We start from the raw sequence: 27,377 nt of genomic DNA, 5'->3' as shown, positions 1-27,377 counted from the left end.
TCTTTTTTATTGGTTTGATTTTCATGTATTCATTGCCTTTATATGGTTCTTCTTTTGTTTACTGGAATTTCAATTATGTATGACTATACTTTACTTCTCTGTAGAGCACTTTGTAAAACTTTGTTTTTAAAAAAGTGCTAATAAAGTTATTATTATTATTGTCAGATACAGCGTTCATCATTTGCAATTATTTCCGTCACAAATGTCACGAGTCGACCATGTTAAAACATTTTATTCACTTATTGTACATCTTTACAGTTCTGTCGCTGTCAGCCGAGTCTCCGGATTCCGTCCACCATCAACGGGTCGGGCCTTCACTCGTGGTTCCCTAGTAAAGACTCGGCGGTCGGGCCTTCATTCGTGGTTCCCTAGTAAAGACTCGGCGGTCGGGCCTTCACTCGTGGTTCCCCAGTAAAGACTCGGCGGTCAGGTCTTCACTCGTGGTTCCCCAGTAAAGACTCGGCGGTCGGGCCTTCACTCGTGGTTCCCCAGTAAAGACTCGGCGGTCGGGCCTTCACTCGTGGTTCCCTAGTAAAGACTCGGCGGTCGGGCCTTCACTCGTGGTTCCCTAGTAAAGACTCGGCGGTCGGGCCTTTATTCGTGGTTCCCCAGTAAAGACTCGGCGGTCGGGCCTTCATTCGTGGTTCCCCAGTAAAGACTCGGCGGTCGGGCCTTCATTCGTGGTTCCCCAGTAAAGACTCGGCGGTCGGGCCTTCATTCGTGGTTCCCCAGTAAAGACTCGGCGGTCGGGCCTTCATTCGTGGTTCCCCAGTAAAGACTCGATGAGCCTCGAGCTGTTTGTGATGGCGGTCGTCACCACGATGAATTTGTAACCTGGGAACAGAGAGCGCTTTACGGTCATTCTGCCCGGCAACAAGGGAACCATTCACAAAGCTTTCATGGCTTTTATATATATATATATATATATATATATATATAGAAAGAAAGAAAGAAAGAGAGAGAGAGAGAGAGATCATCCTTCAGGAGCGTTTACCTTTCTCTCTGCCGAGGAACCGGAGAGCCGAGATCTCGGAGAACGTGCAGCCGCCGAGGAACATGACGAGGACGATGCGCTGGGCGTCGCTCGGTGCTTTTGAATCCGCTCCGTTGCTTCCTGATGAGGAGGAACCACACAGTCACAGTTATCAGTTTATTATTATTGTTATCATTGATTATCAATAGAATTCTTATTATCATCAGTATTATTTTAAGTTCATCATAATCACCATTGTTAGTACTTTAATAATTCGTATTATAATGATCATTTTAGGTTCATCATTATTGGTAACAAGTCCATGAAAACCCATTTTCAGATCTACTCGGTCCTTCTCTGGTAAATCGAGGTCGTCGGGTTTTTCTGACCTTTGACCCCCGATTGGTTTTCACATTGAGAAATCCGATGACGGCCATCTTGGTTTTCTAAGTGCGTCAACGTTACATATTATTTATTATATTACATCTCTTTAAGATCTGACCTGAAACAGCGAATTCCTTTCCGTTGAGCAGCCTGGTGACTTCCTCCAGCCCCGTCCAGCCGTCTCGCTCCAACACCTGCAGCAGGTACACAGGGGAGAACGTCTGAGTGGAGAACATCTGGGCTAAACACTGGAGAACGTCTGAGTGGAGAACGTCTGAGGTAAACAGTGGAGAACGTCTGGGTTAAACACTGGAGAACGTCTGAGTGGAGAACGTCTGAGTTAAACACTGGAGAACGTCTGAGTGGAGAACGTCTGAGGTAAACACTGGAGAACGTCTGAGGTGAACACAGCAGGATAACATCTGAGTTAAACACTGGAGAACGTCTGAGTGGAGAACGTGTGAGTGGAGAACGTCTGAGCGGAGAACGTCTGAGGTAAACAGTGGAGAACGTCTGAGGTCAACAGTGGAGAACGTGTGAGTGGAGAACGTCTGAGGTCAACAGTGGAGAACGTCTGACTGGAGAACGTCTGAGGTCAACAGTGGAGAACGTCTGAGCGGAGAACGTCTGGGCTAAACAGTGGAGAACGTCTGAGTGGAGAATGTGTGAGCGGAGAACGTCTGAGGTCAACAGTGGAGAACGTCTGAGGTCAACAGTGGAGAACGTCTGAGGTCAACAGTGGAGAACGTCTGAGGTCAACAGTGGAGAACGTCTGAGTGGAGAACGTCTGAGGTCAACAGTGGAGAACGTCTGAGCGGAGAACGTCTGAGGTCAACAGTGGAGAACGTCTGAGGTCAACAGCAGGAGAACGTCTGAGGTGAACATTGGAGAACGTCCTGCGTTCTCTCCCTCACCTGCTCGACGAGTTTGCAGCTCAGAGGAACGTAGGCGCCGCTGAAGATGTAGGCCATGTCCCTCGGGACGCGCAGGTCATACTCCTCATCGGACTTCGGCACCTTTACACACACACACACACACACAACACAAAATATAAATATATATATATATATATATATATATATATATATATATATGATCACACAGGTAATAAAATGGCGATGAGGATCTTTACCAGGTTGAGCTTTCGGCTCAGAGCTCTGAAGTTGCTCTTCTTGGCGAGAGAAGAGAAGGCGTCAGTCAGCTTCCCTGTGAACATAAAAATAAAATAAATATACACAAAAGATTCGTTCTTTGAAAGGACTCAGAATCCCAGAAGCTTTGCGCGTCACCTGCGGTCTTGTCGTTGACCAGCTTGCCCACTTTGCTCTCCATCACGGTGAGCGTCTCCCCGGCCGGCTGCTCCACCAGCAGGCCGAGCTGCCGCAGGTTGGAGAACGTCAGCAGGTGGTCGGCGCCGTAGCTCTGATGAGCAGAGAGAACGTTCATCCAGACGCTCGCTTGCTCAAAGAAAGAATGAAACGGTCCAATACATACAGACAACGGACGAAAATAGTGTGTGTACCTTTAAATATGCAAAACATTACAATACAACAGCACTTGCGTCGTGTCTCCCTTTATATTGTCATTTAAAAAAATAAAAAAGATGGACACAAAAGAGCATATTTTCAACCGGTGTTGGAAAATGTCCAATTTCACTTATAGTTTCACAAAAATTGTTCATTTTTGAGCATCTGAGCTGCAATATAGAGGCTGGTCTAGTAATGAAATACTCTTCCATGCCAGTAGGTGGCGCAATAACTAGCTAACATATGTGCTGTATTATGTGTGTGACAATGTGCCTTAAAAAGGTTGAATAGAGAACAAAAATATTGAATAAATAAATGAAAAATAAATCAAATTTAGACTGGAAAAAAGTCAAATGGCACCACATAAGAAATAAGACTATACATACAAATAACAACCTGGAAGGATAATGTTTTTAAATGTATGTACACATCTCACCTGCAGATACTGGGCCTTTAGGGAGCGGTAATCCTTGGGCAGGAGTCCTGTGGGAAACAGTTTATTAACAACGTGAGAACAATCTGAATCGTATTCACACTTTTATTCACACGCAGACGACGGACCGTTCTCCGTGATGGACAGCAGGCAGAGCAGCCTCAGGCTCTCCATCATGGACACCTGGAGACGAGGAAGAAGGGAATGAGAGACGTTTTCCAGCGAGTTATTAATCATGTTATTAATAATTAATCAGACGCCTCTGTGTGTAGACGCACCTGTCTGCTGATGTGCTCCGCCAGGAAAGAAATGCTTTCACGGATTTCAAATCCTTCAAGTAAAGCTGGAACAGAAAAACAAGACTTCATCCAGATCTGTGTCGATAAACAACAACAACAACAAGAACAACGTCGAGAAAGAGAACCTCACACAACCTCACACTAGAACCTCATGCAACCTCACTAGAACCTCACGCAACCTCACTAGAACCTCACGCAACCTCACTAGAACCTCATGCAACCTCACTAGAACCTCATGCAACCTCACACTAGAACCTCACGCAACCTCACTAGAACCTCACGCAACCTCACTAGAACCTCACACAACCTCACACTAGAACCTCACGCAACCTCACTAGAACCTCACGCAACCTCACTAGAACCTCACGCAACCTCACTAGAACCTCATGCAACCTCACACTAGAACCTCACGCAACCTCACACTAGAACCTCACACAACCTCACTAGAACCTCACACAACCTCACTAGAACCTCATGCAACCTCACTAGAACATCATGCAACCTCACCAGAACCTCATGCAACCTCACCAGAACCTCATGCAACCTCACTAGAACCTCATGCAACCTCACTAGAACCTCATGCAACCTCACTAGAACCTCACGCAACCTCACTAGAACATCATGCAACCTCACTAGAACATCATGCAACCTCACTAGAACCTCATGCAACCTCACTAGAACCTCATGCAACCTCACTAGAACCTCACACAACCTCACCAGAACCTCATGCAACCTCACTAGAACATCATGCAACCTCACTAGAACCTCACACAACCTCACCAGAACCTCACGCAACCTCACTAGAACCTCATGCAACCTCACCAGAACCTCATGCAACCTCACCAGAACCTCACTAGAACCTCACACAACCTCACTAGAACCTCACACAACCTCACTAGAACATCATGCAACCTCACTAGAACATCATGCAACCTCACTAGAACCTCACAGAACCTCACCAGAACCTCATGCAACCTCACTAGAACCTCACTAGAATCTCACACAACCTCACTAGAACCTCACACAACCTCACTAGACCCTCATGCAACCTCACTAGAACCTCACTAGAATCTCACACAACCTCACTAGAACCTCACACAACCTCACTAGAACCTCATGCAACCTCACTAGAACCTCATGCAACCTCACTAGAACCTCACACAACCTCACTAGAACATCATGCAACCTCACTAGAACCTCATGCAACCTCACCAGAACCTCACTAGAACATCATGCAACCTCACTAGAACCTCATGCAACCTCACTAGAACCTCATGCAACCTCACTAGACCCTCATGCAACCTCACCAGAACCTCATGCAATCTCACCAGAACCTCATGCAATCTCACCAGAACCTCATGCAACCTCACCAGAACCTCACACAACCTCACTAGAACCTCATGCAACCTCACTAGAACCTCATGCAACCTCACCAGAATCTCACTAGAACCTCACACAACCTCACTAGAACCTCATACAACCTTGCGTCTAAACTTCACAACGTTTTAATGTTTCATTTGACCTAAAAGCTGAATTCTCACAGTGTTCAGTCTTCAACAGCTCCTGAAAGTCCTGCTTCGTCTTCTTCTTCATTATCGATTCACTCGCCCCGATGTCTGAAAAGAGAACGTGCAAACTTTAAATCAATCAACCAATCAATCAATCAACCCATGTGACAGACAGACTCACGCAGGCTGAGCAGCCGGTGCTCCTGTTTTAACCCTTTGAGTTCCTCTGACACGAACGTCTTCATCTGCTTTATGTCCATCCCCCGACGCTTCTGTGGAATTCATGGAAGGAGACAAACCAAAAGGGGGCGTGTCAGTCTGAGTTCAAACGGACGGACGAGGCTCACAAGCGTTTACTCCTGAGCGTTTTGTTTACTCCTGAGCGTTTTGTTTACTCTCGAGCGTTTTGTTTACTCCTGAGCGTTTTGTTTACTCCTGAGCGTTTTGTTTACTCCTGAGCGTTTTGTTTACTCATGAGCGTTTTGTTTACTCCTGAGCGTTTTGTTTACTCCTGAGCGTTCACTCACGTCGTAGGCGGTCTGCAGGTTCCTGGCTTTCTGACTGAGGAAGCCGAAGACGTTGGAGAAATGCTCGTTTCTGATCTCGTTGAAGACCTGCGAGACGCGAGTGAGTTAAAACATTCAACTTAGGGGGATGATGATGATGATGATGATGATGATGATGATGATCAGCCTACCTTATCCTGAGAGTTCAGCATGACTTTAAGACTTTTGTCAGACGACGTGACTTCAGGTCCAAACTCCACACATCCTGCAGGACAGACACGCATTAAAGAAATCTACAACAATCTACATTTATATATATATATATATATATATATATATATATATATATATATATATATATATATACACACATACAAGTTATGGTCCAATTGTATTTGCTTGGAGGAGATGCTTTGTAGATTAAAAACCAGACATATTTTGATGCAAATATTAAAACATTATTAATATGTAAAATGTGCTAAAATTAGAGGAACATTTGGGATCTCAATATTGATCAAAGTAAACAAAGTTTATGTTGGGCCTTAATGGTGCAGCCCGACATAAACTGCATGTTTAGATTCTGCTGTCTTTATGTGGACGGAGGTCATCTCTCCTGCTTTCATACCCACCACACTTTATTCTGAATATATCGTCCACCAGACCCTCGTAGACGACCTGTGAGCACAGAGGAGTCACGAAGTCCACGTCTGCAAACACAGAGACGAAGTTAGAGACGACAGAGGAGAGCAGAAAAAGTCTTAAAGCTGCATTCTCTCTCCTGACCACCAGGGGGCGTCTCCTCTGGTTGTATAGAAGTATATACTTCATGTGTTAAAGCTGCATTCTCTCTCCTGACCACCAGGGGGCGACTCCTCTGGTTGTATAGAAGTCTATGTTTCATGTGTTAAAGCTGCATTCTCTCTCCTGACCACCGGGGGGGGGGGCGTCTCCTCTGGTTGTATAGAAGTCTATGCTTCATGTGTTAAAGCTGCATTCACTCTCCACTGACCACCAGGGGGCGACTCCTCTGGTTGTATAGAAGTCTATGTTTCATGTGTTAAAGCTGCATTCACTCTCCACTGACCACCAGGGGGCGACTCCTCTGGTTGTATAGAAGTATATGATTCATGTGTTAAAGCTGCATTCTCTCTCCTGACGTCCAGGGGGCGACTCCTCTGGTTGTATAGAAGTATATGCTTCATGTGTTACAGCTGCATTCTCTCTCCTGACCACCAGGGGGCGACTCCTCTGGTTGTATAGAAGTATATGCTTCATGTGTTAAAGCTGCATTCTCTCTCCTGACCACCAGGGGGAGACTCCTCTGGTTGTATAGAAGTGTACGCACCTTTAAGCTGCTCTCACCTCTGTCGATGAGAAACACTTTTCCTATTTCGGCCTGCCGGGCTCTCTGCTCCCCCTCCTCCACTTGCTCCCGCCACGACTCGTACGCCATCTGGTGGCGGACAGAAGAAGCGTTAACCTCGGCTGAAGCCGCACCTGGACGTGACGCGTCGGCCGCCCGGCACCTTGGAACAGCGTCCGATCCCGTAGACCCTGGAGAACGGGCCGTAGAGCGAGTGCAGGAGGTGCAGCGCGCTGCCGGCCGTCCGCACCCAGCGCTGGTCGCCCGCCTGGGGGAGGAAACAACAGCTCAGCAGGTTTCTCTCTCCCTGACGCCGTCGGTGCCTTTATCATTTTGGATTCACGTGCAAACAGGAAAACAGCGCCGGGCAAAGAAAGGACGCTAAACACAACGTCTCCGGTTGTGAATCCTCTCGTCGTCTATTCACCAGGAAGTTGTCTCTGAAGAACTCCGGCAGCTCCAGACTGATGACGTCATCGTCCAGAGGAAGGAGATAGAACGACCACTCGTCGGTAGTCACGTCTGTGAGACGACAAACACGCGGTTTAACCATCATTCTTTTATTCATTTTTAAGTATTTATTTCCTTCTATTTTATCCCCTTCGTAAAGTGTCTTTACATCTTTTTTTAAACGCTTGTGGTCTACTACGTGGTCGTAGGCCTTTAAGCCCGAACCATAAACCCTAATCATTGTTTGAGTTGTGTTTAGAGGTTCTACATGGGGATTATAGAGTATTGTAGCCCTGATTTTTATGTTTAATTTGATACCTAACATGTTTGTTTTTTTGTTTATTTTTATTTAAACCACGTTTCTGACCCACAATCCTTTGCACAGCAAATAAATGAAGAGCGTAGAAGAAGAGTGCGTACTCTCTTTGTAGCGGCGGCTGCAGTTTAGAACGAGAGGAAGTGAAGACGCTCACCTCCAAAGATCCCCTGCTCCTCCAGCACCGCCTCGCACGCAAAGAACTGGAGCGACAGGAGAGCCAGCGGGTTAATTCACTCATTCACTCATTCACTCATTCATTAGTGTGACTGCAGAGGAATCAAAGCAGGGAGAGAAATACCTTCTGGGGAGTGAAGATGATCTTGTATCTTCTGAGTTTTCCCACCGCCTTGTCTGCATTGACCACATCTAGAACAACAAGGATCTCAGCATGACATCATTTAGTCACGTGTATATATATATATATATATATATATATATATATATATATAAATAAATAAATAATGATATATATATAATATAATGAAGAAATGGTCTGACTAGGACTACAGGACTCACCACAAATCCACTTGACAGTTTGTATTCTTGGCCGGATCAAAAAACAGAGCCTGAAAGAGAGAAATGCCTCAACATCACCAGGTGTGTGTGTGTGTGTGTGTGTGTGTGTGTGTGTGTGTGTGTGTGTGTGTGTGTGTATAAAGGACTCACTGGTCTGAGGTGCTGACAACAGGTTTGTACTCCACTTTGTAAAGTTTGTCGACTTCATGTTGCTGTTAAAAAAAAAGAATGTAGAAAACGTTTGAAAAGATATTAAAGTATTAAAATAGAAGTAAATATTGAGTTCCTCCTCCTCTGATGAAGATGATGAAGAAGAGGAGCAGCTTCACCTTCAGCGTGGACACGTTGGCGATGCGGTCCAGTGGACTCATCAGGTCGGCCTCGATGAAGAGGTCCTTCTTCCCCGGCAGCTGAGGGAGGAAGAGGAAGAAATATATGAGACACACACACACACACACACACACACACACACACACACACACACACACACATTCAATGAAGGTTGTAATAAAACTATTTAAAGCTATAAAAATGTAAAGCTGTTTTAATTATTTTGTGTGAGTGTGTCTGTGAGGCTGTGTGTGTGAGTGAGAGTGTGTGTGAGGCTGTGTGATTGTTAGGCTGTGTGTGGCTGTGTGTGTGAGTGAGAGTGTGTGTGTGTGTGTTTATGTATGTGTGTGTGTGTGTGTGTTTATGTGTGGCTGTGTGTGTGTGTTAATTTATGTGTGTGTGTGTGTGTGTGAGTGAGTAATGTGCATCTACATTCCAGTCTCTACAGGTCTCAGCCTCACAGACTCACAACATCCGGGCCTCACCTGCTCCAGCAGGTAGATGAGCTGGTCTCGCGCCAGCCTCTTGAGCAGAGAGAAGTCGGGCAGCTCCGGACAGTCTCTCCGGACACTGTGCGCCATGCTGGAGGAGAAGCGCAGCAACACGCGGTGAACAGACACACAAAACACACAACACTGGACCCGCAGCAGCGCAGCGGGGTGGAGATGCTGTGAGGGACCGAGCTTAGCTCCTCGGCTACAAACACATCCTCGACATCACGGTTCGGTTTTAAAGATGAGTGTCAACGAGCTGACAGTTCGGTGGAAATACGTTCACAACAATATCTAAGAAACAGCCAAAAGCAAGCAGCACATGTCGGTCAAAACAATACAAAAAAGGGCGTTAAACTGATGTTAGAAGCTGCCTGCTGCTTCCGTAGCGAGAAAAAGCGGAACCAACCTCATCGTCGTCAGTTGGCGTTTCCACACGGACGACACACGGGGACGGACTTGTTAAAAAAAAAAAAACGAAATAGCGACGTTGAAGTCCAGTCACAGCTGGGTTTTTCTTTCTCTTTCTGTCAGGAAACGTCTTGTTCTTCCACCATGAGTTCAGACGCGGTTTTATTGTTAGAGACGGTTAATTTCGCGGCGGAGAAACATCGTAACCAGCGGCGTAAAGACCCGGAAGCGACGCCGTACATCAACCACCCCATCGGTACGAGGCGGCGATGCCTTCAGGGCTGCTGGGAAATGTTTACGTTAAAAAAATAATGCAGAAACAGTGGTGGAAAGTAACTAAGTACACTCACTCATGTATTGAGGGGTGTGTGTGTGTGTGTGTGTGTGTGTGTGTGTGTGTGTGGCTGCGCGTGTATGTGGCTGTGCGAGTGAGTGTGTGTGAGAGGCTGAGAGTGTGTGTGTGTGTGAGAAAGAGAGGCTGAGAGTATGTGTGTGTGTGTGTGAGGCTGTGTGTGTATGTGAGGCTGAGAGTGTATGTGGCTGTGTGTGTGTGTGAGAGAGGCTGAGAGTGTATGTGTGTGAGAGGCTGAGAGTGTATGTGGCTGTGTGTGTGTGTGTGAGGCTGAGTGTGTGTGAGGCTGTGTGTGTATGTGGCTGTGTGTGTGTGAGGCTGAGTGTGTGTGTGAGGCTGAGTGTGTGTGAGGCTGAGTGTGTATGTGGCTGTGTGTGTATGTGGCTGTGTGTGTATGTGGCTGTGTGTGCGTGAGGCTGTGTGTGTGTGTGAGGCTGAGTGTGTGTGAGGCTGAGTGTGTATGTGGCTGTGTGTGTGTGTGAGGCTGAGTGTGTATGTGGCTGTGTGTGTGAGGCTGAGTGTGTATGTGGCTGTGTGTGTGAGGCTGAGTGTGTATGTGGCTGTGTGTGTGTGTGTGTGTGAGGCTCAGAGTGTGTGTGTGTGTGTGTGGCTGAGTGTGTAAAGTATGCAATAATATAGAAGCAGTGGTGGAAAGTAACTAAGTATATTCACTCAAGTATTGAGGTACTTGTATTTTCTGCTACCTTGTACTTCTCCACTACATTCCTCAGGGGAAATATTGTACTTTTTATAGCACAAACGTGTATTATTAGTTAATAATTAAACTATGAATCAACAAATAGGTTCTGAAGTATTTTTATAGATAAGATTTTAAAGTCATAGTGAAATGAAAAATACATGTTTTCCACTTGTCAAACTTTTCAGGAGTGGCCAGAATCCTGAGCCATGAAGGCGGCGTGACGGACGTCGAGGTTCTACAAGTGAGTATGAGGATTTTAAACGGTGAGCTGCGGGTGTTTTTTGGGTCACTGAGCCGGCGTCCCGTCTCTCCCCTGCAGGCCGCGCTGCTCCACGACACGGTGGAGGACACGGACACCTCTCTGCCGGAGCTGGAGGCGACCTTCGGGCCGGTCGTGGCTCGCATCGTGGAGGAGGTGACGGACGACAAGCGGCTGCCCAAGCAGGAGAGGAAGCGGCAGCAGGTGGAACACGCGGCGCTCTGCAGCCGCCAGGCCAAGCTGGTCAAACTGGCCGATAAACTGTACAATCTGAGGGACATGATCCGCAGCACACCGGCCGGTCAGAACCTCCCCGTCACTCTCACTGCTCTGGTTGTATAGAAGTCTATGCTTCATGCATTCTCTCTCCTGACCACCAGGGGGCGACTCCTCTGGTTGTATAGAAGTCTATATAAATGACTCTACTTCTCTCTTGAAACCTCAAACACGGGACTCTGTCAGGACACTGGAAGACGTGACCGTTTGTCAGATAACATTTCATTTACGTGGTTTATTACTTTACAGGCTGGACGGCCGAGCGCGTGCAGGAGTACTTCGTTTGGGCGCGGGAGGTGGTGCGAGGCCTGAAGGGAACCAACGCCGTGCTGGAGGAGCAGCTGGAGGAGCTGTTCAGGCAGAGGGGCGTCCAGCCCTGACGCTCAGTGGAGATTACAAATAACATCCTTTTAATTTGTAAATTATAGAAATAAATCATATTGTTTACGTCTGTGTGGTCACTGGTCTTCTATCTATCTATAGTGGCGGAATGTACCTATGTATATTTACTCAAATGATGTACAAATTCGAGGTATTTGTACCATTTTCTTCTTCACGCTTTCACTTCATACTTCATCTGCACTACATTTCAGAGTGAAATATTGTACTTTTTACTTCACCACAGCTATCTGACAGCTTTACTTACAAGTTACTTTACAAATGTTGCACTAAAAACATGACAACGTGATAATTTACAAGTAGAGCTGAAACCATCAGGCGACCGGTTTGCAGAAATACTAATTTTGATAATTGTTGAAGTTATGTTTCATGTAAAAACAAATAATCACATCTGCATGTATGCATGCGTAATACTAAAGATATAATAGTATGATGGATACTATCTACCTATCAATAGCTGATATCCGCCACCAGAGGGCGCTGTTGTGCAGAATCTCTATATTTAGCTTTAATCTCCTCTTTCATTTGATGTTTTTTTATTATTATTATTAATTATTTTTTAACTGACGATAATTAGTAAACTGTAGTGTGAAATTGTCTTAATCTGTGTTTCTCCTTGGGAGGAAATATATGTCGGAACAAAAAACACGTCCTGTCCCGTAAAAAAGCAAAAGAAGAAGAAGCCACTTCCGGTCCGCTTGCTCTTCGGCCAGTTAAACTTCCGGTTGACTGAAAGCTGCTTCGAGGAGCTCGTTTTCTGCGAGTAAAAGACGTTTTGTTTGTGTTCGGTTGATCCCGTGGACCAGAGCCGCCATGTCTAGTCGCGAGGCCCTCAACATGAAGCTCCCGCCCATCCAGTCCACGGCCGGAGCGGTTCCGGTCCGGAACGAGAAAGGTAATAGTGGTTAGCTAGCTTAGCTTAGCTTAGTTTAGCGTAACCCCACTGCTAGAACCAACAACAATCATCTGAAAATGAGAAAAATATATGTAGAAAATGCATTTCCTGCTGAGAATGCATTGGAAAGCTGAATTATTTTAATAAATTGCTGAAAATACTGAAGTGTTGAAACCCGAGAGCCTTGAACTGAACTGCTGAGCATCCTTGTAGTTGAACGTATAACCTGACCCTAAAAAAAACAGCAAAGTATTGGTATCATCAGAGAGATAAAGACTCCTTTCCATTGCGCAATACACACCCATTATTATAAAGTCAGGAAAGGTCTGAAAACATGTGACAGTTGAAGGTTGTGAGAACATCTTCCAGTTTAAATGGTGTCTGGAGCTGATAATATATATTATAAGTATGCAGGAGATGAAAATAACACAAAACGTACGGAAGAATCGGTTGATTTTAAAGATTTGAAGAACAACTACTTTTGGTTATTTAGTGAAGCTGAAGCAGCAAAAGTATTTTAATAAACTCCACAGGATCCAAAGATAAATACATTTACAATGATATAAAACAGAACGGCATTGCAGATTATTTGTATACGACTAAACTCTTAAGGGGCTTTAGTTCTGGCTTCCAAAGCCAAATCAAATCATTTGAATATTTAGGACCGAATCCTCGGTCCCAACTAACAACGCAGCGCCACGCGTTGACAAAGGGAGTGCGTTGCTCCTGAGGTGCGTTGGCCGTGGTCTCTCAGCTCACCGTGGTCTCTGCTCCTCCAGGTGAGCTCTCCATGGAGAAGGTGAAGGTGAAGCGCTACGTGTCGGGCAAACGGCCCGACTACGCGCCGATGGAGTCGTCCGACGAGGAAGACGAGGACTTCCAGTTCGCGAAGAAGGGGAAGGAGGCGGAGGCGGAGCTGGAGCTGGAGGAGGAGGACGTCTCCGACCCGCGTCTCAAGCGCTTGCTCAACCGCGTCTCGGAGGACGTGGAGGAGAGGTAACGGGTCTTTATTTAGAGGTAACAGGTCTTTATTTAGAGGTACGGGTCTTTATTGAGAGATAACAGGTCTTTATTTAGAGGTAACGGGTCTTTATTGAGAGGTAACGGGTCTTTATTGAGAGGTAACGGGTCTTTATTGAGAGGTAACGAGTCTTTATTCAGAGGTAACGGGTCTTTATTGAGAGGTAACGGGTCTTTATTGAGAGGTAACAGGTCTTTATTGAGAGGTAACGGGTCTTTATTGAGAGGTAACAGGTCTTTATTGAGAGGTAACGGGTCTTTATTGAGAGGTAACGGGTCTTTATTGAGAGGTAACGGGTCTTTATTGAGAGGTAACGGGTCTTTATTGAGAGGTAACGGGTCTTTATTGAGAGGTAACGGGTCTTTATTGAGAGGTAACGGGTCTTTATTGAGAGGTAACGGGTCTTTATTGAGAGGTAACAGGTCTTTATTTAGAGGTAACAGGTCTTTATTGAGAGGTAACGGGTCTTTATTGAGAGGTAACGGGTCTTTATTGAGAGATAACAGGTCTTTATTGAGAGGTAACGAGTCTTTATTTAGAGGTACGGGTCTTTATTTAGTTAACGGGTCTTTATTTAGAGTTAATGGATCTTTATTTAGAGGCAACAGGTCTTTATTTAGAGTTAACAGGTCTTTATTGAGAGATAACAGGTCTTTATTTAGAGGTACGGGTCTTTATTGAGAGGTAACGGGTCTTTATTTAGAGGTAACAGGTCTTTATTTAGAGGCAACAGGTCGTCTGAGGCACGATTGCTCTTCTGACCGCCGCTTCTTCTTTGCCCTCAGGCTGGCGAGACACAGACAGATCGCGGAGCCGGAGGTCGTTGCCGAGAGCAGCGACGACTCCGACGAAGGCACGTGGCACCCGGAGCAGCACCACGAGGAGAGCAGTGAGGAAGAGGAGGAGGAGGAAGAGGAGGAGGTGGATGACGAGGTAGGTTGCTCTCTTTGTGTCCGTTATGTATTCTCTCTCTCTCTCTCTCTCTCTCTCCACGCTGTATCAAGGAACGTTTCTCTTTCTCGTAACAGGAAATCGAGCGGCGGCGGTCGATGATGCGGCAGCGGGCCACCGAGCGGAAGAGCGACGACATGGAGGTCATGGAGGTGGAGGAGGAGGGGAAGTCGGGGGCGGAGTCAGAGTCCGAGTCCGAATACGAAGAGTACACCGACAGCGAGGACGAGGCGGAGCCGCGGCTCAAACCCGTCTTCATCCGCAAGTAAGGACCGCGTCCTCCTGGGTGGAGCTTTAGCGGCTCACACACGGTTTCATACAAAAAAAGAAAAGAAAATAGACGTATCATTATGTTCAATCCTCCCGTTCGACCCCCAGGAAGGACCGCGTCACGGTGGCGGAGCGCGAGGCGGAGGAGCTGAAGCAGCGCGAGCTGGAGGCCGAGGCCAAGAAGCAGGTGGAGGAGCGGCGGCGCTACACGCTGAAGATCGTGGAGGAGGAGGCCAAGAAGGAGTTCGAGGAGAACCGGCGCACGCTGGCGGCTCTGGACGCTCTGGACACGGACGGAGAGAACGAGGAGGAGGAGTACGAAGGCTGGAAGGTCCGGGAGCTGAAGCGCATCAAGAGGGACCGGGAGACGCGAGAAATGTGAGTAAAGAAACTAGAAATACGTGGAGCCGGTTCCTTTAACGCGGCGGTGAGACGAGCTAACGAGCTAACGAGCGGCGTTGTTCCTCAGCATGGAGAAGGAGAAGGCGGAGATCGAGAGGTTCCACAACCTGACGGAGGAGGAGCGCCGCGCTGAGTTGCGCAACAGCGGCAAGCAGGTCACCAACAAGGCCAGCAAGGGGAAATACAAGTTCCTGCAGAAGTACTACCACAGAGGAGCCTTCTTCATGGTGAGCCCTGTTTATACCTCGAGGATGCATTTAATACTTGTTTCTTCACAGGGTTTGTGTGAAGGCATGAAGAAGTTTATTGATATGAGTTTACAGATGATTACTGTCCCTCCTCTGCATTTAGTTCTTATATTATCATATTTAGTTTATGTAGGTTATGTTTGGGTTACACCTGCAGATTATGTATTGACGTGCTTAACAAACAATCACCTGGTTTTAGTAATCTGCTTTTTATTAAAGAAAAACATTCATTACGATGGCACAGTAATATATATATATATATATATATATATATATATAAAATAATATATTCAAATAATAATATATATATTTATATAAATTATTATTATTAATGTTACAAGATAAAAGATACGCGTTTAGTTTCTCCACCAGAGGGCGCTGTGGTAACCGGTTGGTTTGCTTGTGTTCAGGATGAGGAGGAGAACGTGTACAAGAGAGACTTCAGCGCTCCGACTCTGGAGGACCACTTCAACAAGACCATCCTACCCAAAGTCATGCAGGTGAGCCGCCACACACACACACACACACACACACACACACACACACACACACACACACACACACACACACACACACACACACACACACACAACATTACTTTTTAACTTCATTTATTAATAAGTTCTGGCTGGTTTTCTCCCCACTAGGTCAAGAACTTCGGCCGCTCCGGCCGCACCAAGTACACCCACCTGGTGGACCAGGACACCACGTCGTTCGACTCGGCCTGGGCGCAGGAGAGCGCGCAGAACAGCAAGTTCTTCAAGCAGAAGGCGGCGGGCGTGAGGGACGTGTTCGACCGGCCCACGGTGAAGAAGAGGAAGACTTAGAGAGGAAGAGGAAGACTCCACGAGAGTCCAGAGACAGTTTCAGAGCCGGAGGAGTTGCTCTGCTGGACGTCCCGCTGTGGAAGGAAAGCTTTCAGGAAGACGCCTTTTTAAACCGCTTGATTTACTGTTGGGTTCTAACAGGAAAACTCCTTCAGATGCAGAATACGGTGGAAACAACTTTAATTTCCCACTGTGTTGTCTTTTTAAAGCAGTGGGTTGTAATGTTTGTACAAATCCAGTGAGTTCTATGAAGTTGGCGGATTATTGTGTTGATTTTCCTGCGTTTGTGTTGAATAAAACTCGTATTTTCATCTCTTTTTTTATTCTCTTTTCCACTGAGAACAGAACAAATATAAACCTTTTTAAAATCCAATCCAGACTGAGCGATTGTTATATAAAACTGTAAATCATAGCTTGTTTTATGGAGAGAAAAATAATATACCAGAGAAATATATGGTTTGGTACACGAGAAAATTAAAATGTGCCCCAATGCAAATATTGGAGTCCTCGTCTGAATGTTCTGTTCTAAACCCTCTCTAACTTTGTTCTGCTTCACTTTATCAAAGTCAACCTTTGCAGAGAGAATGTTCACATATTGAGCTATGATTTGGGTTAGAGAATGTTCACATATTGAGCTATGATTTGGGTTAGAGAATGTTCACATATTGAGCTATGATTTGGGTTAGAGAATGTTCACATATTGAGTTATGATTTGGGTTAGAGAATGTTCACATATTGAGTTATGATTTGGGTTAGAGAATGTTCACATATTGAGCTATGATTTGGGTTAGAGAATGTTCACATTGTGTTATGATTTGGGTTAGAGAATGTTCACATATTGAGTTATGATTTGGGTTAGAGAATGTTCACATATTGAGCTATGATTTGGGTTAGTGAATGTTCACATATTGAGCTATGATTTGGGTTAGAGAATGTTCATATATTGAGTTATGATTTGGGTTAGTGAATGTTCACATATTGAGTTATGATTTGGGTTAGAGAATGTTCACATATTGAGCTATGATTTGGGTTAGAGAATGTTCACATATTGAGCTATGATTTGGGTTAGAGTTGGACCTTACAGCTGCATCATTTCAAAGAAATAATCATCCTGAAAGTGATTTATTTTTTAAAGGCGGACCTGAAACCTTTTCATGTGTTTCTGTGTGTCATCTTCATTTACTCTTAACCAGTAACATATAGACTGATATTTACACATCTGAACTAAATCTTACATATGTACCTTTTATTATAACCAACATTATTTAAACAGCCCTAGTGGTTGCAGAGATACACCCTTTTTAGTTTGGGGATGACATTTAGAGGAAAGGGCCTAAAAATAGGTTTGTTTCCTATAAATTAAATAAATATCAGAGGCACAAAATGAGGCAGGTCAACTTTTATTTAAAAAAAGAAAGAAAAAAACAACTTAGAACTCTGAAACCAACACATGAAGTCCGGTGTTCAGTTGGTCAGCGTCACCAGCGCCGCCACCACGTTGCCCATGTGTTCCCTCAGGCCGCGCTCCGCCACCGACCGAGAGATCTCCATCTCCGACATCTGCAACCACGACATGAGCCGCTTATTATTACCTTATTATATCTTAAAGAGGGAAACTTGTATCGAGTCTTGACGTGAACGCCATGTTTAACAAACTATAAAAACATTTTACAAACTGGTCCAGAATATTCCAAGTCTCGTCTACCCTATTCATTTGTTATTTGAGGGTCAGGGTTCATACACATTCTGACCAATGGATTTCCAAATGTAGTATTTAAACTAACAATGAGAATACAAAGCATACAGTAAACCTTAAATGGCACAAATGAATGAGACCAAAATGTAATATCTCTCTCCTTAGCTATGAAATGACATAATTCAAATCACATTACAGCTTCATTGTTTGATAAACTATAATTACCATCAATAAATGTCAAAAAAATGTAACGAATAAAATAAAAACGTACGATTAGTTCCACGTCCTCCTTCTTGATGGTGACTTTGGCCAACTCCTTTTCTCTGGAAGAATCAACAGGTTACATTAGTTATCATATAGTTATTATATTATCATAGTTATTACATCATCATATAGACGTGTGAGATTAATACATCTGGAGGTTCGGCCGTATTCTCACCGCTCTTGTTTGGCTTTCTGCTCTCGTGACCGCCGGTCTCCGATCACCGACATCGCCTGAAAGACAAACATTCACTTATTCATATTTATTGGTCATTTTCACAGTTTCAGAAACCAAATCCATCACAACAGGTAACACCGACAGGTTTATTAAATTAAAACCTTCAGGATATATTTGTATATTTCAAAATAAAGCACAAATAAGATGCTGCATACGTTACACTTGACCATATTTACAATATTGAACAAGCTAAAATTAGCTGTTTTACTATAAATCAATTATTAAAATACATTTCTGTATGATTTGACAGAATGAGACAAACAGTAGCCCTAAAGCAAACTATGACGCACAGATCAGTCCTCAGGTTTTATTTATTTTAACTGCAAAGCAACTTTAAATCACATTAACTTCCGGTTTAAAAATATTACACTTATTATTTAGTGATTTAATAATGCATTGTTTGATATTTGTATACATTTCCAGTTATTTTGAAGTGTTTCTCGTTGGAATATCGTCGCATTGCTACAGTCGAGAAGTTTACGACAATGACGTAAAGTGTGAAAAATAGCAAATAGCTTTACTTTGCTCGCTACTAGGCGTTTGACGTTAGCCAACAAGCTAATCGTTTACTGCACACTTACTAAGCATATAACAGCATTTACATTTCCCCCATGAAGCCCAACACATGCTGAAACAACGCCGTACACTTTGTACACGTTGTACACTTTACGTGGCTCCGTGCCCCGCAGGGTGAGTCCACTCAGCCGGCAGTGGCCGCGTGTCTCCCGGCTAAACTCTGACCCGCAGCGCTCACCGTTTCCAGGTCGGAGCTGGAGATCTCCTTCTCCTCCGCGTAATCCGTGACTCTCTCCAGGTCCGCGGCGCCGCTGTCATGTTTCCGGGGCTTTTCTGCCGGTTTCCCGGTGCAGTTCTCGTCGGCTTCGAGGTCCAAATCGACGTCTCCCTCGGCCGCCATGTTCGCTCCAGTGAGGCCCGGAACGAAAAGAGAGGTTCCTATGAACGTCGGAGGGGAAAGACAGGTGGCACCGGAAAGAGAAGTACGATTTAATAGGGGAGAAATACGTTTATTCATCAAATATCTGTGGATATTTATTTCTCAATTAAGTATAACTATGTTTTGCTAATCTTTATTGTTTGTATTTTGTTTTATTTGCACTCCTTCCTACTTAGTGCTGCTACTTTAGCACCATAACGTCTGGATCAATAAAGTTATCTTATTTGATCTGAAGTCCATGATCAAAACAAGATGAGACTCCATTTCCCCCACTGCTGGAAAGAAAAGCTCCACAGAGGAGAAACAAGAAGCCATGATTAATATTCACTAAAAATACAACTTTATATTACCGCCAAAGGGAAAATGTGTCCTGCAGCCAAATTCAATTCACACACACACACACACACACACACACACACACACACACACACACACACACACACACACACACACACTCACTAAGTAATACATTTATAATATTAATATGGTCATTACATGATAAAGACGGCGTGTCTTTATGAATAGATTAGCATGTAGCTTAGCAAGTATAGCACACGTTAACGCTGAGACCTGGAAGCTAACCAGCAAAGACGGAAACGTTTCCGTTACTTTAAAAACATTTGACTCGTTAGAAATAGTCTGCAAGAAGGTTTTCACGCCACACTGGAATCAAACTCTGAACTTGTTCTGCATGAAACATGTGCTGAGGATCCCAATACAAGAATATCCTCCAACTCTAGTTGACTGTGCACAAGGAGCTTCTACAGGAATGTTTCTGACATGTTTCCACATATTTATTGTTGCTGCAACCTCACAACACATTTAGGAGGAAACACACAGAAGTGGACTGTGTGACATGATGTGTGACCTGAGCATGAAGATGCATTTTGTGAGTTAGAATTGCAATCAAACCATAAGATGCACAAAAAAAAACAACATTTTGTTTGTCATAAATTACATTATTTTTAGCAATAGACACGTGTTTTGTGCTTTTATCATTATTAAATAAATGATTATTGCCAGATATGGTGACAGACTGATGAGGTTTACAGGCAGTGAGTCCAAAGGTAGATAGATGGATGGATGGATGATAGATATACAGACAGACAGATAGATAGATAGACAGATAGATAGATAGATAGATAGATAGATAGATAGATAGATAGATAGATAGACAGACAGACAGACAGACAGACAGATAGATAGACAGACAGATAGACAGACAGATAGATAGATAGATAGATAGATAGATAGATAGATAGATAGATAGATAGATAGATAGATAGATAGATAGACAGACAGATAGACAGACAGATAGATAGATAGACAGACAGACAGACAGATAGATAGATAGATAGATAGATAGATAGATAGATAGATAGATAGATAGACAGACAGACAGACAGACAGACAGACAGACAGATAGATAGATAGATAGATAGATAGATAGATAGATAGATAGATAGATAGGTAGATAGACAGACAGACAGACAGACAGATAGATAGACAGATAGATAGATCACTATAATATTGTATAATATTGAAGTACAGGACTAATGACGGACAGGTGACACTGATCAGAGTGAACCTCAGAATGAAACGGTGTGTTGTTGTTCATGGCAACAATAAATAACAATAAATAACAATAAATAACACTAGGAGGTCCGGAGTATGAATCGTGAGCAGTAAGATGAATGAGATGCGGTGAGGTCTGGGTCAGTAGATCACCGTGTGCTCCTCCTCCTTCTATTCCTGTCGTAAGAGGGTTACCTGCTTTAACCCTTTCACCGCTGCCGCTCCAGACTGGGCTTTCTGGTGTTTCCTCCTTCAGTCGCTACGGCGACGTCCCTCGTCATAGCAACCCCTCCATCCTGCCGTGCTACTGGCCGTGATGTCCGGCTCCGGACTGAGAGAGTCTCTGCAGGTTGTTGGTTTTTACCACTGAAAACCAACGGAGGCAACACGCTGACATGAAGGTCCATGGTGTTAAGATCTATTCAGTAACATCTTAAGAAGCTCCAAAGAACTGATACAGCAAATATAAAAACATCCTTATGTGTTATTATTATTAGTGTCCCTCTATCAGCAGAAACAACAGCTGGTTGTTAATAACAATAATGAGCCTCCAAAAAACAACAAGCGTTCATTCATTCATTTTGTTTATTTTACAGCTTCAGTTACGCTGAAGTTATGAATGAAGAACAACTCTCGTTTCTTTTTGAGTTGACCTCAAAACAACAACAACAACCTAAACAATGCCTCAACCCGTCAGAAAGACTGGACTTCACGGATGAACGGATGAACGGATGAACGGATCATTTCTCTTTTTCTTTTTCCTCAACGGGCTTTCAGCCAACTGTTGTTGCGCAATCCTATTGAAAGCATAGATCGAGTGATTTCACTGAAAAGGCTTTGCATCGTTCTTCCTCTCTGGCTCGTCTTCCTCTCCCACAATGCAGCAGCAATTATGGAGGGGGGGGAGACAGAGAGAGGGGGGGAAGAGATAGGGGGGGGGAGAGAGAGGGGGAGAGAGAGAGGGGGTAGAGGAGATAGGGGGGAGAGAGAGAGGGGGAGAGAGAGATAGGGGGGAGAGAGAAAGGGGAGAGAGAGGGGGGAGAGGGAGAGAGATAGGGGAGAGGGAGAGAGAGAGGGGGTGAAAGGGGAGAGAGAGGGGGAGAGAGAGAGGGGAGAGGGAGAGAGAGAGGGGGAGAAGGGGGAGAGAGAGAGAGGGGAGAGAGAGAGAGGGGAGAGAGAGAGAGAGAGGGGCCCCTAGGAATGCTGCTCTGATCAACTCATGTTCATAACGGTCATTTACATGTTGATTTGTTGGGGGCAGAATGTGTTTGATCATAAATAATTATCATCATCATCATCATCATCATCATCATGTGTATTTCTGCTTGTTTTAACAACAACAGTCTGCTTTGAAGGCAGACGTTTACTCTTCTTCATCATCAGCTGCTGCTTCGCTCTGAGGCTCTTCTTCACCTCCGAGTTCCTCTCCTCCCAGCATGCAAAGCGGCGAGTCGTCATCACTCGTTCTCTGCACTTGTTTTCACTCCTTTCATTCCACTCGGAGTGTTACGGTGCATCCTGACAGCCCAAGAGACTTCTGGGTAAAACGTCAGTTTAACTAGTTTAGAGCTCCTTTGTAAATTTAGCTTTTTTTTGTTTTGAGATTAAATTGGGTCGACGGAAGGCACAAACGCTTATAGTTTATGGTTTTACATCTACAGAACATCTGAGCGGACGACCCGGCTCAGAGAGAACATTAGGAACCGGGCTCAGAGTCTGCTGCTGCAGAAGGTCACGGTGACGAGAGGCTGGATTATCCCACGCTCCGCCCCCCTAACCCAAATATAATCTGATCCTCCTCCTGCACTCAGAGCGGTTTTCATTTTATTTTAAGGATGATAAAGTATGAATCCAGATGGGTAAATAAATTAAACCCAATGAAAGGTGACAACCTTATTCATATCTTAACTATCCTCCCCGGCCTGGTGGCTGAGTGATCTTCCTTCATTTCTAACAGATGTGTGAGGTTCTCCATCACCAGGATGTCAACTATTACAGTCAGCCATTGTTCTGAAAACAGGACCAGATCCAGTCACCCAGAACAGAAGGTACAACTTCACCGAAAAAGGCTGTACTTTCATTTTGGCTGCGATTTCATCCAAATAAAATAAAATAAAATTGGTTTTTAATTTAATTTAATTATTTTTTATTTAATTTAATTGTATCTACTTTTATTTTATTACATTTAATTTAATTTAATCAAATTTAATTTAATTTGACTAAAGTTAATTAAATTAATTAAATGAATTTTATTACATTTTATTAAATTAAATTATATTTAATTTGTAAATTTGTAAATGTTTAAATGAAAACTTAAAAAAACTCTGAAAGAAGCTAAGGTGAAGCTAAGATGTGTAGCATCACAACACAAAGCCTTTTCTTTTGTTTTCTCTCTCTGGACTTCACATGAAGCCTTCAGCACATTTCATAAGGTTTAGGCGCCGACTAGTTGGCTAAAGCTAGTTAGCTAAAGCTAGTTGGCTAAAGCTAGTTAGCTGAAGCTAGTTAGCTAAAGCTAGTTAGCTAAAGCTAGTTAGCTAAAGTTAGTTGGCTAAAGCTAGTTAGCTAGTTCCACCATGAGTTCATCTAAACATGCGGTTTACAGCCCAGAAAAGCCCCAGCAGTGAGGACGCTTACTCGTCTCCTTTAGACTTTAAGACGCCTAGAAGCTTCTAGATTCAGCACAGAGTCTCTACTGATATATTTTATCCATCAGAGAAATAAACCTTTACGTCTCTTCAGCTTCTGCTGAACTCAGTCAGAACTGATTTCAGACTTTTAACCCCAAAAAAACTAAAACGAGGGACGTGAAAAAGAATGGCGACTAATTCAGAATCAGCTTTATTGGAATTTGTCTCCAGTTGGTCTTCCACACAATATACAATAAACAAGATGCATATAAAAAAGACATTAAAGACAACAGTAGTGGAAAGTAGTGCAGCTGGAGGAGTTCCAGGCTGTGACACTTGTTGACAATACTTTTGTACTTTTATATAAATTCTCTTTTTACCTCTAAATCTAATGGAACGAACCAGCAGGCCCTTCATGATAATCGCAGATTAAACACGGAAATCATTTGGAAAGCTCAAAAATATTAGACGCAACTCAGTTTATATTCTCAGCCTCTTTTTTTTTGGGCCTTCCATTAGAGCCCAAACATCCATCAGCCTTTCTGTTATTAAGCTGTGAGCGCTCTGGCTTTAATGGTCCCATCACCGGCCAGCCTGCCCCACCTCACCAGGACTGCTAGGATTACGGCCTCTTTTCTGAGAGGAGGTCTGGAGACAGGGGAGTGAAGGGGGCGTCAGAAATTAGGGCGCTGTGAGGTGTCAGGCGTCTAGAAACCACACAGGGTTAATTGTTTAATTATTGTAAATCTGGATTAAAAGGGAGTATTGCCCAATCCCCCTGTGCTGTGCTGTGCGCAGTGGGGGAAGGGAGGGACAGATGGGACGGACACACGGTCCCCGTCGACCTCCTCCTCCTCCTCCTCCTCCTCCTCCTCCTCCTCCTCCTCCTCCTCCCCTCACAGACTCTTTGCCTAATCTGACCGGGTATAGGACGGGTGGAGGGTGGGGGGAGGGCACCCTTGGGCGTTCGCCACCACCTCTCCCTCTTTTCTGGCAGCACCCAACACCGCCGCAGAGCCAGAGCAGCAGGGTGTTATGGGCCAAAAAAACACGTATTCCCCTGCGAGGCTGGACTGAGAGCTCGTGCTCAGGCTCTCGGAAACAGGGAGCCCGACCGGACCGGATTTACTGCTAATCCAGCATAAGAAGCATGTAGGGAGCAACCTGCTGGACTTCTTTCACTTTCTTTACTTTTTTCCCCGTGAGAAGTCGTGTTCCCCGGGGCCGACGTGAGGATGCCGTCTCTGGAGGCACGCTGAGAGGAACACAAAACCCTCGTTGGCGCCGGACGTTCATGGCCAAATGTAGAGTCGTCGCGGCCGATGAAAAGCAGTTCAGAGGCACAATGTCGGCCAGTCAGGGGACGAACCACAGCGGCGCCTACAACTACTTCCTCAACATGGTGGCCTATCAGGTGAGAGCGGAGGAGCGGCGGCTGCAGACGCAGTCGATTTGAGGACAAAAGTGTATATTCTTACGTAGAATGACTTAACATTAAACCCCGGGAGTTGATGTTTACTGAGAAGGAATTTAATACTTAAATGCTCTTTTTTGTGGTAAATGCTGCTAGAAACAGGAGGGAAAAGTGCTTGTTTTGGGACTATTTTTAGCGGCGGATTAATCCACATTTGGTGCTCGAGTGAGTGTTTGTGGGAGGTGTGTGAGCGATTGAGTCTAAATAAACGACAGCGTGTGTGTTCACGGTGAGGAAGACGAGCAAGAAGAGGAAGAAGAGACGCCAGACGCACACAAGACGGAGGACTGGTGATGCTAGCGGTGGAACTGTGTGGACAGATGCCTGTGTGGCAATGCCTACGAGAAAAGTAGTGCGCCGTAATTCGTAGATATCCCAAGAAATCAATTGGTACGTTATCTATGTAATAAAGGCTGCAAAAGGGCGGGAGTTGGTGGGCGGGTCCAACAAACAGCAGCTTTCTGCATGTGAAGCTACAGGCTAACGTTGATGGATTTGTCACATAGCTTGTGTGCTTCAGTAACGACTCTTGGGTAATAATTTTATTTCTTTTCTCTTTGGTCGACTAAATCTAAGTTGTTTCCTGGGAAGATGGAAGTTTATTTTGAAAAGACGGCGTGCGGCGTGCACGTAACGGACCTTTTTGTTCGAGATCAAACAAACCGTTGTGTGTCGGCGTCTTTTCAAAGTAAACTTTAAGATTTTAAGTTTACTTTCACAAAACTACTAGTTATGTTTGTTTTCTGAATACCCTTTTTTTCCCGTAACCTCCCTACCTGACGGACACCAGTTGCACACATTGACTTGGTTTCACATGAACAGCGGTCTCCTGGGTGAAGGTCTTCCTCTCTCTAACGATGACGTGGAGGTTTATACATATTTATACTGGACTCAGTGACATTTCGTCTATTTTCTCCAGTTTCCGCATGCTAACATGCTAACATGCTAACATGCTAACATGCTCGACTAATCTAGTGAACGCGAGAAACTTTCTGAACTTTCCGAATCAAATCGCTTTTTCGGTAGCTTCGCTCTTTTATTGACCGAGAAGAGAGGAAGCGTCCACACAAATAAATGTTTTGCTTCAAGCGTTTGTGGAGCTCAGGGACAAAAAAAAAACGCTCAAAGTATGAAGACGCCAAACACATTGCATTTCATTTAGCTGACGCTTTTATCCAAAGCGACTTCGTTTTTTTTTGTACACACCGTAGACACAGCAACGGGGAGCAATTCAGGGTTAAGTGTCTTGCTCAAGGACACGTCCACAAGGACTAGCAGAGCCGGGGCTTGAACCACCGATCTTCAGTATTTATACGCTAAAGTGTGAAAGAGTTGTGCACGGCAGGTGTAGTAAGGCGCAGTGATGTAATGCATGTTGTATAGTTAACTAATTTGTATTATATTATTGATTATATTACTTCATTACTCATTTATACTAGGAATACATATTTAAATGATCATTTTTTTATATTTATAGCATTGACTTGGAATGAAGTTGTCTCAATGTCGTGAAAGAAATAGCTTGGATGTCGTTAAACTCCTTGATGGGTCCAGTACTTGAAGGGCCCATACTTGAATGGTCCAGTACTTGAATGGTCCATTACGTTGTGGGTCCAGTACTTGATGGGTCCAATACTTGAAGGGTCCAGTGCTTGGTGGGTCCATTACTTGAAGGGTCCAGTACTTGATGGGTCCAATACTTGAAGGGTCCAGTGCTTGGTGGGTCCAGTACTTGAAGGGTCCAGTACTTGTTGGGTCCAGTACTTGAAGGGTACAGAACTTGGTGGGTCCAGTGCTTGATGGGTCCAGTACTTGGTGGGTCCAGTGCTTGAATGGTCCAGTGCTTGAAGGGTCCAGTACTTGTTGGGTCCAGTACTTGTTGGGTCCAGTACTTGAAGGGTACAGTACTTGGTGGGTCCAGTGCTTGAAGGGTCCAGTACTTGTTGGGTCCAGTACTTGTTGGGTCCAGTACTTGGAGGGTCCAGTACTTGGTGGGTCCAGTGCTTGAAGGGTCCAGTACTTGTTGGGTCCAGTACTTGGAGGGTCCAGTACATGGTGGGTCCAGTACTTGAAGGGTCCAATGCTTGTTGGGTCCAGTTCTTGAAGGGTCCAGTAATTGAAGGGTCCAGTACTTGAAGGGTCCAATACTTGTTGGGTCCAGTACTTGAAGGGTCCAGTACTTGAAGGGTCCAATACTTGTTGGGTCCAATACTTGTTGGGTCCAGTACTTGAAGGGTCCAGTAATTGAAGGGTCCAGTGCTTGAAGGGTCCAGTACTTGGTGGGTCCAGTACTTGGTGGGTCCAGTAATCTACATTTCAGCCACTCGTCCACAAGACGAAATGAAGAGTTTTAGGTCACGCAGACGAATACGTTTGAAGTCTAGATTTTAAACCTTTCGTTACTTTGCATCTGCGTGTACGACGACCGCCTGAACGCGG

At 44.6% G+C, this 27,377-nt stretch overlaps 5 protein-coding genes across 5 annotated transcripts in view; 3 read left to right on the top strand and 2 right to left on the bottom strand.

The window, feature by feature from the left end:
- Positions 1–266: 266 nt before the first annotated feature.
- Positions 267–9,321, bottom strand: vps33b (VPS33B late endosome and lysosome associated). The gene is made up of 23 exons (XM_079230330.1): positions 9,093–9,321; positions 8,607–8,687; positions 8,428–8,489; positions 8,278–8,327; positions 8,060–8,127; positions 7,916–7,961; positions 7,420–7,514; positions 7,156–7,260; positions 6,992–7,082; positions 6,259–6,336; positions 5,821–5,894; positions 5,651–5,737; positions 5,305–5,395; positions 5,157–5,231; positions 3,595–3,659; positions 3,445–3,499; positions 3,320–3,366; positions 2,647–2,779; positions 2,490–2,563; positions 2,272–2,373; positions 1,476–1,551; positions 995–1,114; positions 267–834 (listed from the first exon to the last, which is right to left on the bottom strand). The coding sequence occupies exons 1-23, from the start codon at positions 9,186–9,188 to the stop codon at positions 755–757; spliced, it is 1,851 nt and encodes a 616-aa protein (XP_079086456.1). The 5' UTR covers positions 9,189–9,321; the 3' UTR covers positions 267–754.
- Positions 9,322–9,589: 268 nt separating this feature from the next.
- Positions 9,590–11,498, top strand: hddc3 (HD domain containing 3). The gene is made up of 4 exons (XM_079231284.1): positions 9,590–9,765; positions 10,747–10,802; positions 10,881–11,121; positions 11,346–11,498. Exons 1-4 carry the CDS (start codon positions 9,654–9,656, stop codon positions 11,474–11,476), a joined length of 540 nt encoding a protein of 179 aa, XP_079087410.1. The 5' UTR covers positions 9,590–9,653; the 3' UTR covers positions 11,477–11,498.
- Positions 11,499–12,258: 760 nt separating this feature from the next.
- mfap1 (microfibril associated protein 1) lies at positions 12,259–16,590 on the top strand. The gene is made up of 8 exons (XM_079230544.1): positions 12,259–12,390; positions 13,170–13,386; positions 14,197–14,344; positions 14,440–14,627; positions 14,741–15,010; positions 15,102–15,261; positions 15,693–15,782; positions 15,930–16,590. The coding sequence occupies exons 1-8, from the start codon at positions 12,309–12,311 to the stop codon at positions 16,107–16,109; spliced, it is 1,335 nt and encodes a 444-aa protein (XP_079086670.1). The 5' UTR covers positions 12,259–12,308; the 3' UTR covers positions 16,110–16,590.
- Positions 16,591–17,493: 903 nt separating this feature from the next.
- hypk (huntingtin interacting protein K) lies at positions 17,494–19,234 on the bottom strand. The gene is made up of 4 exons (XM_079231457.1): positions 19,059–19,234; positions 18,245–18,300; positions 18,077–18,128; positions 17,494–17,669 (listed from the first exon to the last, which is right to left on the bottom strand). The coding sequence occupies exons 1-4, from the start codon at positions 19,218–19,220 to the stop codon at positions 17,574–17,576; spliced, it is 366 nt and encodes a 121-aa protein (XP_079087583.1). The 5' UTR covers positions 19,221–19,234; the 3' UTR covers positions 17,494–17,573.
- A 5,524-nt stretch (positions 19,235–24,758) lies between these two features.
- Positions 24,759–27,377, top strand: part of serinc4 (serine incorporator 4) — a gene marked incomplete at both ends in the record, with an annotated part of 22,762 nt that continues 20,143 nt past the window's right edge. Inside the window, one exon of the mRNA XM_079231449.1 lies at positions 24,759–24,878. Coding sequence (XP_079087575.1) covers positions 24,759–24,878 — 120 coding nt within the window. The remainder of the gene's footprint in view (positions 24,879–27,377) is intronic.

This window comes from Taurulus bubalis (genome assembly GCF_910589615.1).
Source record: "Taurulus bubalis genome assembly, chromosome: 15".
Lineage (NCBI taxonomy): Eukaryota > Metazoa > Chordata > Actinopteri > Perciformes > Cottidae > Taurulus > Taurulus bubalis.
Note: the sequence above shows the minus strand (reverse complement) of the source record. Positions and strands in the feature narration are given on the sequence as shown.